Below are 18978 nucleotides of genomic sequence, written 5' to 3' on the forward strand. Positions count from 1 at the left end.
CTTTTTTCTCATTGGTAAATTAAGTAATTTAGAGTCTATGTCATTTTAAATTTCAGGCGGTAAACATTCCCTGGAGTGTACACTAATACTAACAGAGGGAGACTCTGCCAAATCACTGGCTGTATCTGGATTAGGTGTGATTGGGCGAGACAGATATGGAGTCTTTCCGCTTAGGGGAAAAATTCTTAATGTACGAGAAGCTTCTCATAAGCAGGTATGTCTCTGTGGTGTTACACTATATAAAGTTTATATTAAGGACTTATGGAGAAAGAAATGTTTTTAAATTTTCCTGTCAATACAGCAAATGTGGGTATATGATGAAGATGTAGGAATGAATTGTAGACTTTTTTATGTAACTGTGAGCTCACTTTTGTATATTTCAACAAACTGTATTCAGTTCTTTTTCTTTTTGCAGATTATGGAAAATGCAGAAATAAACAATATTATTAAAATAGTTGGTCTACAATACAAGAAAAGTTACGATGATGCAGAATCTCTGAAAACTTTACGCTATGGAAAGATTATGATTATGACTGATCAGGTTGGTTTGAAAGTTGCCACAACTTTAAAACTCCTATTTCTTTTATATTTTCCTTTTGATATTTATGAAACTTGCTCCAAGGATAGTATAAATAAAAATGGGAAAGAAAACATTATCTTACTGGTGCTGTTTGTATGGTGTACATTTTATATTATCTAATTTATTGGTAACTATTTTTTTGATTACTTATTTTTAAAATATTTTCAAATGCAATAAATAGGGAAAAAAATAGAGCACGTACTTTTATGGGGCTAAAGCATACCTTGAAAAGCTGGTGAAAATTTTAAGTGAAAAAGACAGTGGTTACTATTTGTATATGATGATGTAATTTGGGATGCTTAAAAAACTTGGAGGGGGCCCTCCCTGGTGGCACAGCGGGTTAAAGCACTGCACTGAGAAGCTAAAGCCACTTCCACATGAGTTTGATTCCCGCCTGCCCCGGAGGTGACCACATGGCGTGGCAGACCTCTCCTGACCCACCCGCTGCTCCCCTCAGCAGTGTACTTCGTCGATCTGCCTGTTCTGCTCCCCACTCTGTCTCTGGTGAAGCCTCTCACCGCCCCGAGCCTCTGGCCTGTACCCCAGTTCTGTATGCATAAATAAATAAATCTTTAAAAAAAAAAAACAAAAAAACTTGGAGGGCTTTAGTAGTAAAATGGCAGCACTTAGGAAAGAACCTGAAAATTAAAATGTCATGATATACAACTGCTTGTCTCTTGTATACTATACTTTAAAACATTTTTAGAGAACATACTCCAGTGAGGTTGCTATACATTGCTTTAAGCAGTAATTGAGCAGTTTTATGTCATGAGATGCCTTGGGACCATACACTTTATGGATTTCTCATCCATTGTCTAACAAAGTGCATTATGATCATGTGTTAAGGTGTGTGTGTATGTTTATTCTTTTAATAACATCTGAGTAAACTCTTAGATCAAATAGTATGTGACGGGAAGATTCAGTCTGTCACCAGCTATATCCTTTGAATTTTAATTTTTTTACTGTTATCACTTAGAGTATCCAGTGTTACGTAAAACACAGTTATAATTTGGAATTTTACCTCTGCTCATATGTATATAATTTTGGTTATATATTTCATAAAATTAGTATAGCATTCTTTTCTAACTTTTATTTAGGATCAAGATGGTTCTCACATAAAAGGTCTACTTATTAACTTCATCCATCACAATTGGCCATCACTTTTGAAGCATGGTTTTCTTGAAGAGTTTATTACTCCTATTGTAAAGGTAGTTTTTACATTGACATATTTTTATACTGTTGTCTTAAGAGTAGCAGAAAAACTTAATTGTTTTTTCCTTTTTAATTTAAGGCAAGCAAAAATAAGCAGGAACTTTCCTTCTACAGTATTCCTGAATTTGATGAGTGGAAAAAACATATTGAAAACCAGAAAGCCTGGAAAATAAAATACTACAAAGGTTTGTATTTTAAAATAATTAAATTTGTAAAGTTTCTACTGATATAAGCTTATTAAAGTTGTCTTTGACTACAAAAGTGATTATTGCTAATTTTTAGAGAAAATTTCAGTGAAGTAGAGTGAGATAGTAAGCTTCCTATGTACTTAAAAATTACTATTTCCTGCACTACATCTTGTTTCATTTAACATTTTTTATTCCTACTCTTAGTTTGATATAACTTCCAGAGATTTTATATGTAGCTATATAAAATATAGCTGCCTTTTTTGCTCCCCACTCTGTCGCTGGTGAATCCTCTCATACATACCCTTATGTACCCCACACCTCTGGCCTACCCCCCAGCTCTTACATGCATAAAAAAAAAAATAAATCTTCGAGAAAAGTCGTAGTAGAGTATTTATTGAGCCTATAATCAATTGGATCAGATACATTTTTGGTTGAAAATTATTACAGCTTGTTTTAACTTAGAAGGAGCATTGAGAGCAACAGCAGTGTGGCTATAATACAATGACATGATTTTCGTGAAAGCAAACCTTAGGGACATTTGATTTTAAATTGTTGGATACAGGATGAAAGTGGTTAAATGTTGGAGTATAAGCTCTGTATTCAATGGTACAACAAATGTTTTTATAATATACAGACCTTTCTTTGGAAATAAAGGCAGAAATAATCCCCTCATCACCCAATATTTTTTAAACTTCCAGAGGTATAATTGATGATTAAAGTTATGTATTGTTAAGAAGTACATGATAGCTGATATGTGTATACTTTGTAAAATGGTTAAGGCAATCAAGCTGACACTTCCATCATTTCACATAGTTATGCTGTGTGTGTGTGTGTGTGTGTGTGTGTATAACACTTAAGATTTACTCTTCGCAATTATCGAATCTGCAGTGTGATGTTATTAATGGTAGGCATCATGGTACATTAGATCCCTAAAATTTATTAATTTTGTAGCTGAAAGTTTGTACCTTATGATATACATGTGCCCACTTACCTTACCTCTAAGCCCCTAACAACCACCATTCTACTTTTTCTAAGTTTGACTTTTTAGTGAGATAATATAGTATTTTATCTTTGTCCAGCTTACATTCACTTTTGTTTTTCAAATTGTACAGGGTTGGGCACCAGTACAGCTAAAGAAGCAAAGGAATATTTTGCTGATATGGAAAGGCATCGTATTTTGTTTAGATATGCTGGTCCAGAAGATGATGCTGCCATTACCTTGGTAGTAAAGTTAATATTGAAATATCTTTCCTAATATCCATCCTCCTGTCTACCATACCTTTCTTCGTAGTCTTGGTTCCTATGATAATTTTGTACTTTAATGTCCATACTATTTAATTTTAGTGTTGCCCCACTACTGCCAAATTGTGTCTGCTTTCATAGTTCTTTAATTGAAATGTTTGTGTTCAAATGTATTTTCAGTAAAGGCATATTGGAAAAGCCCTTAATTTCTCAGAAATTAATAGATATTTGCCTTTGTAAAGTTTTAATTTTATAGTGAAATTTTAATGTGTCAAATCGTTACCTTTAGGCATTCAGTAAGAAGAAGATTGATGACAGAAAAGAGTGGTTAACAAATTTCATGGAAGATCGGAGACAGCGTAGGTTACATGGCTTGCCAGAGGTTAGTTGTAAAGAGTGGTTATTTGGGGGTAGAACGAGACCAAAATTCATGCAGTAATAATGACAATATAATTCTCCTCTTAGCAATTTTTATATGGTACAGCAACAAAGCATTTGACCTACAATGATTTCATCAATAAGGAATTGATTCTTTTCTCAAACTCAGACAATGAAAGATCTATACCATCGCTAGTTGATGGTAAGTGGCTTTTAAAAAGTTTGATATCTATGTAATTGAGTATAATTCATTTTCATGTACTTTCAGCCATTCTTACAATAATTGTAAAATTCTGAAGTTGCTGTTGAGGTATTTCATTATCACTTATATGTAAATATATATGTAAATATATTTTACATCATTGTTCATTTTTGTGCAGTATATAGTTTCTCCTCTCAGGGTAGTCCCTATAAAAATTCCCCCACCAAATCACCCATGAACTATTACCATTTCCCCTTCTTCTCTTCCCGTTTTGATACCTCTCCCCTGCAGATTGTGTCTGAGTATAATTGCCTGCTAATTTTTTTTCCTGATCCCTTATTTGGTTCCCCTATGTTCCTCCGATAAGTGAAACCATCTGATAATTTTCTTTATCCTTCTGGCTTATTTCACTGAGCATAATCCCTTCTAGCTCCATTTATGTTGCTGTGAATAGTAATGAGTTTATCTTTTATGATTGCTGACTAGTATTTATTTTGTGTATATACCACATCTACTTGATCTAGTCTCTATTTTTGGGCATTTGGGTTGTTTCCATATCTTACCTATTGTAAACAGTGCTGCAGTAAACATAAAGGTGCAGTTCTCTTTTGGATTGTTTTTGTGTCCTTTTCATAGATTCCTAGGAGTGGAATTGCTGGGTCATATGGTAGCACCATTTTTAGTAATTTGAGAAACTCCACACAGCTTTCCATAGTAGTTGGATCAGTTTGCATTCCCAACAGTACTCTGAGAGTTCTATTTTGTCCACATCCTTGCCAACATTTGTTGTTGCCCTTTTGTTTTTTTTTGGTTTTGATTTGCAAGTGATGCTGAATGTATTTTTGTATTTTCATATGTTGACCATTTGCATTTCCTCTTTGGAAAAGTCTTTTTTTGACACTTCTACCCATTTTTTTGAGCATTGGTTACTTTGTTTTTGTTGAGTCATGTGAGCTGTAATAGATATATGTGATTAGACCCTTATCAGTTGTATTATGTGCAAAAATTTTCTCCCAATCAGTAGGGTAGGTCTTTGTTTTGACTGATGTCTCTTGCTGTCCTGAAGCTTTTTACTTTAATGTAATCACAGCTGTTCATCTTTTCCTTGTTCCATTGCATACTCTTTCTCTTTTGTCAAAGATTAGTTGTTAATCAATATATGAGTTTATTTCTGGGTTTTCAATTCAGTTTCATTGTTCATTATCTGTTTTTGATCTACTGCCACACTGTTTTAATTACTATGACTTGGTAGTATGGTTTGAAGGCTGGGTGTGTGATAACTTCATTCTCCTTTTTAGAACTTGGCTATTTGAGGTTTTTTTGGTTTCATATGAATTTCACCAAAATTTGCTCTATTTGAAGAATGCCATTGAATTTTTTATTGGAATGGCATTGAATCTGTAAATAGCTTTTGGTAAGATGCCCATTTTGATAATGTTAGTTCTTCTAATCCATGAACAGAGTATGTCTTTCCACTTCTTTTTATTATCTTCTGTTTCTTTTAACAATGTTTTATACTTTTCTTTGTATAGGTTCTTTATTTCTTTTATTAGGACCGAATTTTTAAAATCTTCCTTAATTTGGATGATTTAGCCCTTTTTCAGTTTTTCACAAAAATTAACTTGTAGGGGAAATTTTTAAGTTTTGCCCCAAATAGATCGTTTCCTTCCTAAAATAAAAAAATGGTATTTTGATAAGTTCTAAAATATTTGAGATACTGTGTTTTAAAAATACCATTATACCCCAAATCTGAAACCCAATACTTTTGATATTTTACCTAAAAAAAAATAGAAATTGCTACCCAGTAATTACAGCAGAATTTGGTATTCTACTAGGGATTTTAAAATTTTACTTTATAGCCTTTAGGAAATTACTTGGTTTGTGATATTTGGTTTGTAATTAAGGACAGATAGCTTTACCCATCTATCAAATTCTTGCTGTAAATTATATTCCCTTCTATGAAGTCTCTAACAGTCTAAATTCGTCTGCGATGCCTAAATTTCAGTAACTGTATGTCTTGTGCTAATTTTGCCTCCTCATTTAGATTATATGTTCCTAATGAACTTGTCTGTATTTTATCTTTCTCTCTAAAGTGCTCTGATGAGTACCATAGCTAACACATAACTGAAAAATTTATTACTGTGCACATTAGCCTAGAGCAAGAAGAATGATAAGGCAGCACAGTGTTTGTTTGTATTATTTCATGTAATTCTTATGATCACCCTACTAGGAAGGTAATTATTTCTGTTATACTGATGAGGACAGTGAGACTTAATTGGCTTAATTATTTATACAAAAGCACATAGTGTATGGCCAGGTTGAGAAGAGTTTCCTGATTAGTGTGGTTCTAATGCCTGAATTCTCAACTACAAAGTAATGCCTTCTAAGACTTTTTCTGATTTAAAAAAACTCTAATAATAGTTTTTAGAGTAACTGATTTCCTGATAACTTTAGTTACAACTGGCATTTTGGGAAAATGAGCCTTTAAAAATCCCCGTGAAAGGAGTTTATTGCTACTGAATAGGTCTTTAAGACAAGGAAGTGGTCTTCTAGTTTATATTCTACTTTTGGAATAAATTGAGATGGTATAAAAACATGTTAGTGTATTCTCACTTTATTATGTAATCTCAAGTAGTAATTTCAGTCAGTTATTTTTCAAAAGTAAGTGTATCTTCGTTTTTTTTCTCCTGAATATATAGAACATGTTTGATTTGACATTAAGAGAAAAACTGCAATTTTATCTTGAGTAATACTTTTAAAAGAGGATTGTTCTTTTTAAAAATAGGTTTTAAGCCAGGCCAACGAAAAGTTTTATTTACCTGTTTCAAAAGGAATGATAAACGTGAAGTAAAAGTTGCACAGCTGGCTGGATCTGTTGCTGAAATGTCTGCTTATCATCATGGAGAAGTAAGCATTAAGATTGGAATTATTTGAGAGTTATACTTACTGGCTTGAGGAATAATAAGCTGTTTTCCCTTTTATAAAGTATTTGGGAAGTAAAAGAATTTAAGAGTTTGGATTATAATAAAAACTAGGAAATGCGCATAGAAAGTTTAGAGGATTAATGTTATATTCTGTCCCTGTACTGTAGCAAGCATTGATGATGACTATTGTGAATTTGGCTCAAAACTTTGTGGGAAGTAACAACATTAACTTACTTCAGCCTATTGGTCAGTTTGGAACACGACTTCATGGTGGAAAAGATGCTGCAAGCCCTCGTTATATTTTCACAATGCTAAGGTACCTATTTGCTGATAAAATGATAGAGTTGCATCTGAAGTTTACTGGCATAACTAAGTCTTTAGAGCATTATAACTGGTGAGATATGATTGTATATTCTATTGCATATGGATGTTTCAAATTATTTGATAGAACTTGTTCTTAATTTTTATTATTGGTGACAGAACATAAGGTGGCTGTATATGGGATTTGGGTTTAGTTAGAGGAGAGGACAACATTAAAATATTTTCTTAACATTAAGAATTTAGATAGGTGGATAAATACCTAAGTATAGTAGGGCTCTTTTACTCTAACTTTGCTCCTGAGAGAAATATATTTGGATACTTAATTTTGTAATTAAGTACATGTAATCAAAACTTTGAAAAATGCATTCTTTTTATGCAGTCTTTTTTTTTTTTTTAAAGATTTATTTATTTGTGCATACAGAACTGGGGTACAGGCCAGAGGCTCAGGGGCGGTGAGAGGCTTCACCAGAGACAGAGTGGGGAACAGAACAGGCAGATCGACCAAGTACACTGCTGAGGGGAGCAGCGGGTGGGTCAGGAGAGGTCTGCCACACCATGTGGTCACCTCCGGGGCAGGCGGGAATCGAACTCATGTGGAAGCGGCTTTAGATTCTCAGTGCTGTGCTTTAACCCGCTGCGCCACCAGGGAGGGCCCATTATGCAGTCTTTTAAAAGATTTATTGAAATAGTCTTTCGGTATAAAGTTATATTTCCTAAAACCATGACCTTTCCTATATTTTTTTTTTATTAGCTCTTTAGCAAGACTGCTTTTTCCTGCTGTGGATGACAACTTGCTGAAATTCCTTTATGATGATAATCAACGGGTAGAGCCTGAGTGGTATATTCCCATAATTCCAATGGTTTTAATAAATGGTGCTGAAGGCATTGGTACTGGATGGGCTTGTAAACTACCCAACTATGATGCTAGAGAAATTGTCAACAATGTCAGACGAATGCTAGATGGCCTGGATCCTCATCCGATGGTAATTTTTTAGAACTTACTGTCAATACATTTTATGTAACAATTTACGTAACAACAAACTACAAAGTCCAGTCGTATTAGAAAAATAAAGGAACCATTTTTATTTTAGATTCTACACAGTGTGGACTTTATTAGCATGTAATTTGCTATGTGCTTAAAGTAAAATGTTTCAGTTTTTGAAAAGAGCCTGGAGGTAAGATTTATGGAAAGAATCTTTGTTGAACTTTTAAAATACTCCATATTTTAGGTATTAAATGTCTAATTTATATAGAGAATAATACTTTTATGACAAAATTATACCTAACCTTTTGTTCTCAAACAACTAAATCAGTTGTAAGTATACTTTAAAAAATACTGGGTTTTAAATTTTTTATTTTTAAAGCTTTATTTACTTTTGCATATAAGAGCTGGGGTATAGGTCAGAGGTGTTGGGTAGTAAGAGGATTCACCAGAGACAGAGTGGTAAGCAGAACAGACAGTTCTACCGAAATAACACTGCTGAGGGGAGCAGCTGGTGAGACAAGTGAGGGTTGCTGTAGCACGTGGGTCAGCTCCCTGTCCTGAGATTGAACTTGTGCTGCAGTGGCTTCATAGTACTTCATAGTGCTGACATTTAACTCCTGGTACCACCAGGGAGGCCCATGTAGTGTATAATTTAATTTAGCTATATTTTAAATTGTCTATTTTTACAACATACTGTGTTCAGTTATTCTCCCAAAAATTCCTTCAAACTGTGTTCCCTTTTCCACATTGTTTTAAATGACCTGGGAACTTTCCTTTATCATGATATACTTAAATGTATTTTTATTACAAAACGATACTGCTCACTAGAAAAAAATATGAATAAGCAAAAAGGAAATATACTTTACAAACCTACTGTGTAGAAACATAACAATTTTAGTTTTATATTTTAAACTAAATTAGGTTGTAATGATTATGGTTTAAGATGTTTCCCCCTTAAATACTTTAATGTACCCAAAAATATTTGTAATGATGTGTCAAACTATTTGCTATGGTTATTGCATTTTATTTGAATTCTTTCAGAAGTTAGAGATACCTAAACACTGCTATAAATATTACACTATTAGGTGGTGAGATGAATAATCTGTAGTAAAGACATCAGGACTTGAAGGTTGTAGTGATGAAGGTCTTAATACTTTTTCAGTATGTCTGAAGGACTCACCTATGTTACACATCTAATTTCTTAATGATGTTCTTTCTTTCTTTCTTTTTTTTTTTAAATTTACTTACTCATACAGAACTGGGGTACAGGCCAGAGATGCGGAGGGTGAGAGGATTCACCAGGGACAGAGTGGGGAGCAGAACAGGCAGATCAACGAAGTACACTGCTGAGGGGAGCAGCGGGCGGGTCAGGAGAGTTCTGCCGCACCATGTGGGTCTCCTCTGGGGCAGGCGGGGATCGAACTCATGCGGAAGTGGCTTAAGCTTCTTAGTGCAGTGCTTTAACCTGCTGCGCCACCAGGGAGGGCATGATGTTATTTCTGAATGAAGTTTAGAAAATGAGAGATCACTTGTAACAGTGAAAAGAATGAATATGATTTATATGGATGAATAGTGTGGGGAGCCAAAATTGTGCCAGGGCTGGTACAGAGCAAGTGAAAATAAGAGTATTCAAAATATTCAAGCAAAATATGGGAAAGAGTCGTACTCTCAAGACAAACAAATCACTGGAGAAGAGATGGGAAGATAAATCGGGTCACATTATGGGAGACTTCAAATGTACCATCCAAGGAATTTGAATTTAAAGTACTATTAATCTAGGTCTGGAAGGAGATACAGAGGTCGTACACTGAAAACAAAGTTTGTTTAGGAAGACTGAAAGACACTAAAGTTTTGAGATGGGGGATGTTCAGAAACTGAATCCAAGGTTGAATGGTGTTTTGGAGAGGGACTGTTGAAGATGAGTGACTTAGTTTGTCATAATAATCTGTTAGTAACAGTAGACTAAGGGGCATGACATGTACTTATACTCATGAGAGAAGACAAGGCATTGTTATTTTATTTTTTTCTCTGCAGCTTCCAAACTACAAAAACTTTAAAGGAACGATCCAAGAACTTGGACAAAACCAATACGCAGTCAGTGGTGAAATATTTGTGGTGGATAGAAACACAGTAGAGATTACGGAGCTTCCAGTGAGAACTTGGACACAGGTTAGTATGTGAGCTGCCTGTGAGTAAGCATTGTATTCAGCAGTTCTACTGGTAAGAATGTGATTTCATCATTGTTTGTCCTATATCTGTCTAGTGTTTAAAAATACCTATGTATATTTTTGACTCATTCCATTAAGTTTATTTTAAGTATTTAAATAATACTTTTTTTTAACTTATCTTTTGAAGAGATTTTGCTAGAAATGAATAGAATGGTGTGTAAGAGACTGTATTTCAAAACCTTATAATCAGTAAGTCCATTTAAGTTACTATTACAAATCTAAAAGTATGGTGTCATCTCTTGTCAGTTCTAGTTGATGTCATGCTCAGTCTTTCCCTTTGGAGTATGATAAAATCAGAACTACTGCTTCACCACTGAAATTTCTGTATCTTGTTTTCTGTAGTGATGGTAAGAGATGAAAGAGAGAGGTTTTGGCTTTTTTTCTTACTGAATTTGAGAATTTAAAAAAATGACTTACAGTATGAGAACATGAATGCGTGTCAATGAAAATATTACTTATTTTAAATCTTTTTTATAGGTATACAAAGAACAAGTTTTAGAACCAATGCTGAATGGAACAGATAAAACACCAGCATTAATTTCTGATTATAAAGAATATCATACTGATACAACTGTGAAATTTGTGGTGAAAATGACTGAAGAGAAACTAGCACAAGCAGAAGCTGCTGGATTACACAAAGTTTTTAAACTTCAAACTACTCTTACTTGTAATTCCATGGTAATTGCTTAGATTTTTTATTAATCTTACTTACTTGCTATAGATTGAATTGTAATTGTGTCCTGCAAGTCTGAATGAGTTTTTCCTCTGTATATTTGCTTAAGAAACTGTTTTCCACTACTCTCAATCTCAACTCTGTATTTGTGCATTTGGACAGGATATCTATCTATCATCCTCAGACACAGAAAAAGTTGTGATTGTTGCAGGATTATTATGTGCCTTGTGCCTGTCTGTACTAGCATTTTTAATTGTGGAGTACGTTATCTCCTCATAACTCTATTTTACTAAACTTGTATATTTGTGTTTATGTAATTGGGGAAGAAAGAAGAAAAATGTATATATATGACTTTTCATTTTGAGTTACCTTTTGATTTCAAAGAGTAAAAAAAAAAAAATCAGTAACATAGTGGCTAAGAAAAAGTACCTTAAGTTGGCAAGAAGAACTAGTAGAAAAAGGAGGAAACAAATAGAAAGGAAAAGACGTTTGAAGTACAGCATGAAATTTTTTTTAAAAAGACGAATAATGCACAGCTATTGAGGATATGGACGGGATTTTAACTTTTTTAAAGATAGGTTTATTTGAGGAAACATTGATTTATAATACTGTTTTGTTTTAGGGATGTAGGCTCACAGCTCTACGAATGCATGTAATGACACTACCCTTACCAACAAAGCTTCAGTAACGCTCCACCAGAATTCATTGGGCACCCCACATATTTTCCTCTCACCCCCAACCCTTCCTTTATGGTTGCCTCAATTCTGTAGTGAGATTTCAAGGGTTTCTTTTGTTTTTGTCTGTTCTATTGTTTGTTTTCTATATTTCAGACATGTATAAGTAATATAGGATATGTTTTGCTACCTCTGACTTAGTTTGCTTTTATACTCATTAGTTTTATTACATCACAAGTGACAATATTTCATTTTTTTTTTTTTGAACTCTTGCCACTTGTGACAACGTGCATGGAACTGGATAGGGATTATGCTAAGTGAATTGAGGAGGGAGACAAATACTGGATATTTCACTCATGTGAAATATAGGACTGTGGGTGCTTTAGGTGGGTATGGTATGATGACATGCATCTGAGAAGGTGTGAATCTATCCCCCTAAGTCATAAATAGTATTGTAAACCAATGTTATCTTTATTTAAACAAAGTTTTTTTTTTAACTGAGTTGTGATTTATTGTCCATATGTAACATGTCTTTATCCATTCTTCTGTCATTGAGCACTTAGATTATATATATGGTTTGGCTATTGCAAATAGTGCTGTAATGAACATAGTAGTGTACGTATCACTTTGAATTAGTGTTTTTGTATTCTTCAGGTAGACCCCTAGGAGTGGAGTTGCTGGATCATATGGTACATCTATTGTTAATATTTTGGCAAACCTTCATAAAGGCTGGAATAGGCCATGTTCCCGCTAATAGTATATGACGGTTCTTTTTTCACCACACTTTCAACAATACTTGTTGTTTCTAGTCTTTTAACATGGGCCATCACAAATGTGAGGTAGTGTCTCAATGTGGTTTTTATTTGCATTTCTCTGATTAAATTAAAAAATTTTAAACTTAGAGGAAAAGTATAATTGCTTCTACTATGAAAAAAAATTAGTCTTAGGTGATTTTATAGCTAGTTTGAATAACAATAGTAAGGACCTATTTGTATCTTTCAAGATCATTCCTGTTTTAAATATTCTCTTGCCAAGTCTTTTTGTTTTTTAGAATCACTACAGGAATATTTACAGAAAATTTCCTAATAGTTTGGTTCTGTTTAATGGCTATATGGGTTGGTGTGTGTCCATGTAAGTGCATTGTGGTTATGCGTTGAAAATGTTATACAAATCAAAAATACCCATACAGTTTTCTGTAATCTTCAAAACCTTTGTGTTTTGCTCAGGTGCTCTTTGATCACATGGGATGCCTGAAGAAGTATGAAACTGTGCAAGACATTTTGAAAGAATTTTTTGACTTACGATTAAGTTACTATGGTTTACGTAAGGAGTGGCTTGTAGGAATGTTGGGAGCAGAATCTACAAAACTTAACAATCAAGCTCGTTTTATTTTAGAGAAGATACAAGGAAAAATTACCATAGGTAAGATAACCTTTAAAATTTTGAATATTAGTTAAAATGGAAAAAACGTTATTAATAGAAGACATTTTTTATCAGTAGAATATAAACAAATACAAATTGAATCTCTTTTCTTGATCCTAACTTTATTTTTCCCTCACATAGAGAATAGGTCAAAGAAAGATTTGATTCAAATGTTAGTCCAGAGAGGTTATGAATCTGACCCAGTGAAAGCCTGGAAAGAAGCACAAGAAAAGGTAATCATTTGCAGAACGAGACATTTAGAGAAGCTTTTAAAAGCAACTTCCAAAATAAATAAAAAAACCCAATCCCTAAAATTTAAATTTAGTGCTGCTAAAGGTGCTGAGTTGTCTGGAGACTGAAGTCTTCTGTTTATCCACAGAACAGAGACAGTACAGGAATTTGCAGTGCATTCCCACCACAAAGCACTTTGCCAGTGTGACTCAACCAGGGCCTGGAGAAATGACTCCAGGTGTGAGAAGGTAGCTCAGTCTCCTTGGCCTTTTTTTTCTGAGCCTGCCATTTAAGGGTGTCAATTGTGGTGGTGGTTTTTGTGAGGTGCATGTATACTCTATCTGGGAACTATGCTGACAGCACATGAATCATTTCACACTGGTTAGTCCATGGTCACATGTGGTGTCCAGTCACCATTCACTTGATTGGTTTCAGTTTATGCTGGGAAGACTACAGACAAAATGTCCACTATTACAGTGTTTATTGAGCACCAGGTATGTGCTCTGTCCTGTGCTTAGATCTCTGGCCAGAGATTTAAAATCCTGGAACTTCAGATTAAAAGTTTGATGTTTTATTAATTGTCATTTGAGATCATAAAGTACTAACATTCAGTGAATGGAATACTGAAACTTTGAGATTTCTCAAGAATTAGTTTCTTGCTATTGAGTATAATTAAAAAAATTTAAAGACAGCACAATATTGTGATTGAGAACACAAATGTGCAAGAGGAATAAAACTGGATTTTTTTATATTTATGATATTGTATATATACGATATTGATATTATCTTTAAAAAAGTTATGGTCATTTGACATACTTGAAACTTCCCTCCACTTAAACAAGTTCTCAACCATGTTTTCCATATTTTTCATCAAACTATATTGAAATGATGCTTGTTTCTGTGATTTAAACTTTTTCATTTTGAACAGTCACTAGAATGTCATGTTAGTGTAATTAAAATTAGAACATATGGTTTAGCAATTACATATTACTAGGCTTATTTATTATTTGAGGAAAATGGGGAAGCATTCAGAATTAAGATGAATGCCTTCAAGAGGTTTTATTGCATTTTAAACCCAAATTAATGTTATATCCTACTTGCCCTTTTGTTTAACTGTTGGCTAAAAATATATCTTATGAAAATTACTAGTAAGCTAATGAATTTACTGCACATTTTTAAAAAAGATAAAATACTTAGGATTTGAGAATCTTTTGGGTGGAAGGAAGTAGGGACTTTCTGGGCAAAACCTAGAACTTGGTCTTAATTTCATTGTCACTATTAAAGTTTTCTCAGCATCTTGGTCATGTATTCATTTTAGGGGTTCAGATAATGAAGGAATCTGCTCTTATAAGTGTATCTTATTGTATAGAGTTGGAGAAGAGACTTACAAAACAGGTGACTAGAAGATTGAGTTTATTCACAAGCATAGCATTAACTGTCACTAAAACTTAAGTTTCTTTTTCATCATTTCTAAAGTATCCTTAATTTTCATTTTAACAATGATAGATGCACCTATTCATAGAGCCTCCATTAATAGTATTTTGTGATTCATCAAAACACAGCAAATAGACTTCTAAAGGGTAGATCTAAAAATTTTATGACATCCTAATAATGTCTAAATAGTGTAGTATAACAATCTTAAATGTCCCATAGCAGTACATATTGTTTCATGAAGAATTTTTAAAAACTAAAATTTATTTTTCAAAATTTAGGTACTTACTAAGTAAGTATCTATCAACAATAGCATTCCTTACTTGGTTAATGCTGTTTGAATTTATAGTTTTGTATAGTGAAGCATAGTGACAATTTTAGTTTTTTCTCTCCTAAAGTACACTTAAACTTTATTATACACCTATTTTCCTATAAAATTTAGTTTTTTCTCTCCTAAAGTACACTTAAACTTTATTATACACCTATTTTCCTAAAATTATTTTTTTGGTTTATGGAGATCCAGTCACTTTTAAGTTATTGGAGTGCCTTAAACAATTTAGATATTTAATGGCTGTTATTTAAAAATTTTAAGGGCTTGTTACTTATAGTCACCTCTAATAAATTTCTTAGCTTGTGATATTTCATATTATGCAGAGGATTTTTAACTAATCACTTCAGTGAAAACATGAGAAACTTTACAATAATCCTTATTGTTGTTACTCTATCCCAACTAAAATTAACTTTCTCTTAATGTTTACATTAACATACTTGCTTTAAAGAATGTTTATTAAGACCCATCCTTAGTCATTATGCCATAGCATATTCATTACAACTGTAAAACATTCTTCAAAAGTGATACTTATTTGGATTTCAAAGCATTAACTCACCACTATAAAAATATGACAAGATGCAGTGACAAAATATTATTCTATTCCATTAAGATATGGTGGCTTCTCATTTTGTGACTTAGTGCCTGGGCAAAACAGTTAATTTTTTTTAAATCAGATTCCTGGAGTATATAAGTAACTTAGCAGATAATCTGAAAAAACCCTCTCAACCTAAAGATGTAGCATTAGGAGTATACCATTTGTGGAATTGTAAAGTCAGTACTCAAGAAAATTCAACATTGATTTTATACTATACAGGGCTTTAATATAAAGTTTATTATTTTTTTACAGGCAGCAGAAGAGGAAGAAACACAAACCCAGCATGACGATAGTTCCTCTGATTCAGGAACTCCTTCAGGCCCTGATTTTAATTATATTTTAAATATGTCTCTGTGGTCACTAACTAAAGAAAAAGTTGAAGAACTGATTAAACAGAGAGATACAAAAGTATGAATTTTTGTGGGTTAAATAATTTGAAACTATTTCAGTGTTATCCATCTTTGTTTTTTCCCCCAAAATTGGTATTTATACGTATTTTTCATAAATTTAAAATACAATTAGAGATGTATAATGTTTAAATCATACCACTTTTTTATTATAGGGGCGAGAGGTCAATGATCTTAAAAGAAAGTCTCCTTCAGATCTTTGGAAAGAAGATTTAGCAGCATTTGTTGAAGAACTGGAAGTAAGTTAAGTTTCCATTAAAATATACTTGAGATAAGTGTTTATGAAACAGGAATGAAAATGAAATCCATTAAAAATGAAATAAGCACATCTTTAAGGGAAATTTCTCATTTCTGATTAATATTAATGATACCTTAGTATTTTAAATTTGATCATTGATTATAATGTAGAGCGACATGAAACCATTTTTGATTTGCCTATAAATTTTGTCACTGAAATCCCAGTGAATTTCTTTCACTTGTAATTAACATTTATATGTTGATTGAAGTTAATCTGAACAACTCATTTCCTGCGGGTTATGTTTTTAAACACCTGAAAAGATTTAAATTTCATGTCTCTGTTGTATCACTTGTCTAACAGTACCATTTGGTATCTCTTGTGTATTAACTCTGCATTGTGTAATCCTCAGAGTGAACCCCACCTCCAAGTAAGAGCTGTTGTTTTCAACCACTGTTAAAGATGAAAATCCCTAAGCCTGGAGATGTTAAATAATTTACAGAGAGATTGTCATGGTTAAGAGTAATTACTTTATTCTCTCAGCCCTGTTTCCTCACTCATAAAATGGGGTCACTCTGATTTTTTTAAATGCCTAGTACATAGTTATGATATATAATGAATAAGTAGAAGTTCTAATACTGAAATCCAGGCAGGTCTGATTTTAAAGCTTGTTATTTTTTCCCCTTACAACTTGTTTATTTTAAATAATGTTTATTTTTACATCATTTTGTGCATTTTTTCATCTCAGTTATCATCCCTGTGGGCTTCCCTATACATAGATTTTTTATATTTCAAGAGAATTAAAGATGGCATTTTCCCTTCCTTTCAATTTACTAATGACTTGAAGGAATGATATTGTGAAATGAAGACTTTATCATTACATTAGAACTCATAAGTTTAATTATCTATAGTGACTTTAAATTTTCCATGCTGTCATTTTATGAACAGTTCAAATATTTTTTACTCTGCCAAAAATAGCAAGTAGTAGTACAGTTGTTAACAGACTTACTTCTGTGTATGATTTGCTAGGATCCCAATGGTTTTAACATAGTACAGTATACTACAGCTGGAAGGGCTGACTAGGTCATTTATTTACTACCCCTTGTATTTTTGTTATATTAAAATGTATACATAAATGTATTCCAAATGAGAAAATGTTAGACTTGAGATCAAAACCCATGTCTTCAAACTTAGAATTTTTTTGCTCTTTTGTTCCCTCCCTTGTAATTATACTTCAGAAAGTAGAAGCACAAGAGCGAGAAGATATACTGGCTGGAATGACGGGAAAAGCAATAAAAGGTAAAGTTGGCAAACCGAAGATGAAGAAACTTCAACTGGAAGAGACCATGCCCTCACCATATGGGAGAAGAATAGTTCCTGAAATTACTGCTATGAAGGCAGATGCCAGCAAAAAGTTACTGAAGAAGAAGAAGGTAGAAAAGATCTCGTTTATTAGCTCACTTGGAGACTCCACCTCCATAATGCTTGTTTTACTACTTGCTTAAAGCACACTTTTTACAGTTGTTCCATAGAAGGGGAATATTTGTCAAGGACCCACATATATGTAAATAGCTGTTTACTTGATTCCATTTTTACAGTGAGAGTTAGAAATACTCTACTCAGCAATGTATTAAAGTGTATCAACTAAGATAGAAACTTTAGTTCTATAGCATGAACAATTTAAGGAGGTTTTACATTGGAAAATGAACTGTTTGGCTTTTGAAGTTAGTGATCTCTTTCTTGCTCTTAGTTAAGAAGTCATTAGGCACATCTTACGTCTTTGACATTGACTAGTACTATTAGTGATTTAAAAATAGGGTCAGTAAGCCAGCAGACTGGAACGTTGAGATGTCTGTTCAGGAAGCCTAATAGTCTGTAAGAGAGGCTAGTTTTTCAGAACCCAGGGAACTGTCCTCTAGTCTAGTTAGAGCTTGAGAAATGAGACTAACATCTAGAGATTGGTGTGTTCTCTATATTGTGCTAATACTTAGAGACATGGAAGCATTGTGAGATCTGTGCGATTTCCCCCTCCTCTACTCTCTTGCTAACCTGTGGTCTGTACTACTTTCTGATCACCTGACTCCCCACCATACAGATTCCCTGGTGTGCTTTATTTACCTCTTTGGGAAATTGCTTCTCTCCTTCACAGCTGCTATTTGGTAGGTTTAATTCTCAAAAGTCTTCTCTTCACCTTATTTTGATTCCTCATCAATACCAAGAGCTTTATCCACTCACCAAGTGTTTTCAGAAGTGCCAGGTCTATGCCTTGAACCACTTGCCCCTCAAACTAAGCATGTCTGAAAATGAACCTTTATTCTGATAGCAAAACATGTTCTTTCTATGCTGTTTTATTTCATTTACTGGCACTATCAGCGATTACTAACATAAGTCAGAAAACCTTGGAGTTATCTTATTTACTCAGTTATATTAGTTGCTGTGAAGCTGTGAAGCAGCTCCAATCCACCCCCTTACCTTGGTCATCAGTGATACTTCCTTATAACAAGTTTTCTCAGAATAACTTAAAGCAGTCTTAAGTAGTCTTCCTTTTTCTACTTAATCATTATTTCTACCTTTCTCCACTTTATTTCTCAAACTCGTAATACCAGTGATATTTACAAAAAGGCAGTTTATTTATTAAAAACTTTCAGTGACTTTCCCTGCTGAGAGTTATTTAGCACCTGAATGCTTTCCTGAGTTTTTGGCTATGCTTTTGTCTAGT

General features: G+C 33.4%; 1 protein-coding gene across 1 annotated transcript in view; it reads left to right on the forward strand.

Moving 5' to 3' along the window:
• Positions 1-18978, forward strand: part of TOP2B (topoisomerase (DNA) II beta 180kDa) — a 39955-nt gene that overhangs the window by 12280 nt on the left and 8697 nt on the right. Inside the window, exons 11-27 of the mRNA XM_004692277.2 lie at positions 57-214; positions 416-541; positions 1678-1788; positions 1872-1977; positions 3093-3202; positions 3512-3604; positions 3688-3802; positions 6588-6709; positions 6894-7042; positions 7799-8030; positions 10067-10201; positions 10738-10938; positions 12834-13029; positions 13171-13262; positions 15870-16025; positions 16180-16263; positions 17498-17692. Of these exons, the coding sequence (XP_004692334.1) occupies positions 57-214; positions 416-541; positions 1678-1788; positions 1872-1977; positions 3093-3202; positions 3512-3604; positions 3688-3802; positions 6588-6709; positions 6894-7042; positions 7799-8030; positions 10067-10201; positions 10738-10938; positions 12834-13029; positions 13171-13262; positions 15870-16025; positions 16180-16263; positions 17498-17692 (2381 nt within the window). The remainder of the gene's footprint in view (positions 1-56; positions 215-415; positions 542-1677; positions 1789-1871; positions 1978-3092; positions 3203-3511; positions 3605-3687; positions 3803-6587; positions 6710-6893; positions 7043-7798; positions 8031-10066; positions 10202-10737; positions 10939-12833; positions 13030-13170; positions 13263-15869; positions 16026-16179; positions 16264-17497; positions 17693-18978) is intronic.

This window comes from Condylura cristata, unplaced genomic scaffold (genome assembly GCF_000260355.1).
Source record: "Condylura cristata isolate star-nosed mole 26May11 unplaced genomic scaffold, ConCri1.0 scaffold00033, whole genome shotgun sequence".
NCBI classification, from domain to species: domain Eukaryota; kingdom Metazoa; phylum Chordata; class Mammalia; order Eulipotyphla; family Talpidae; genus Condylura; species Condylura cristata.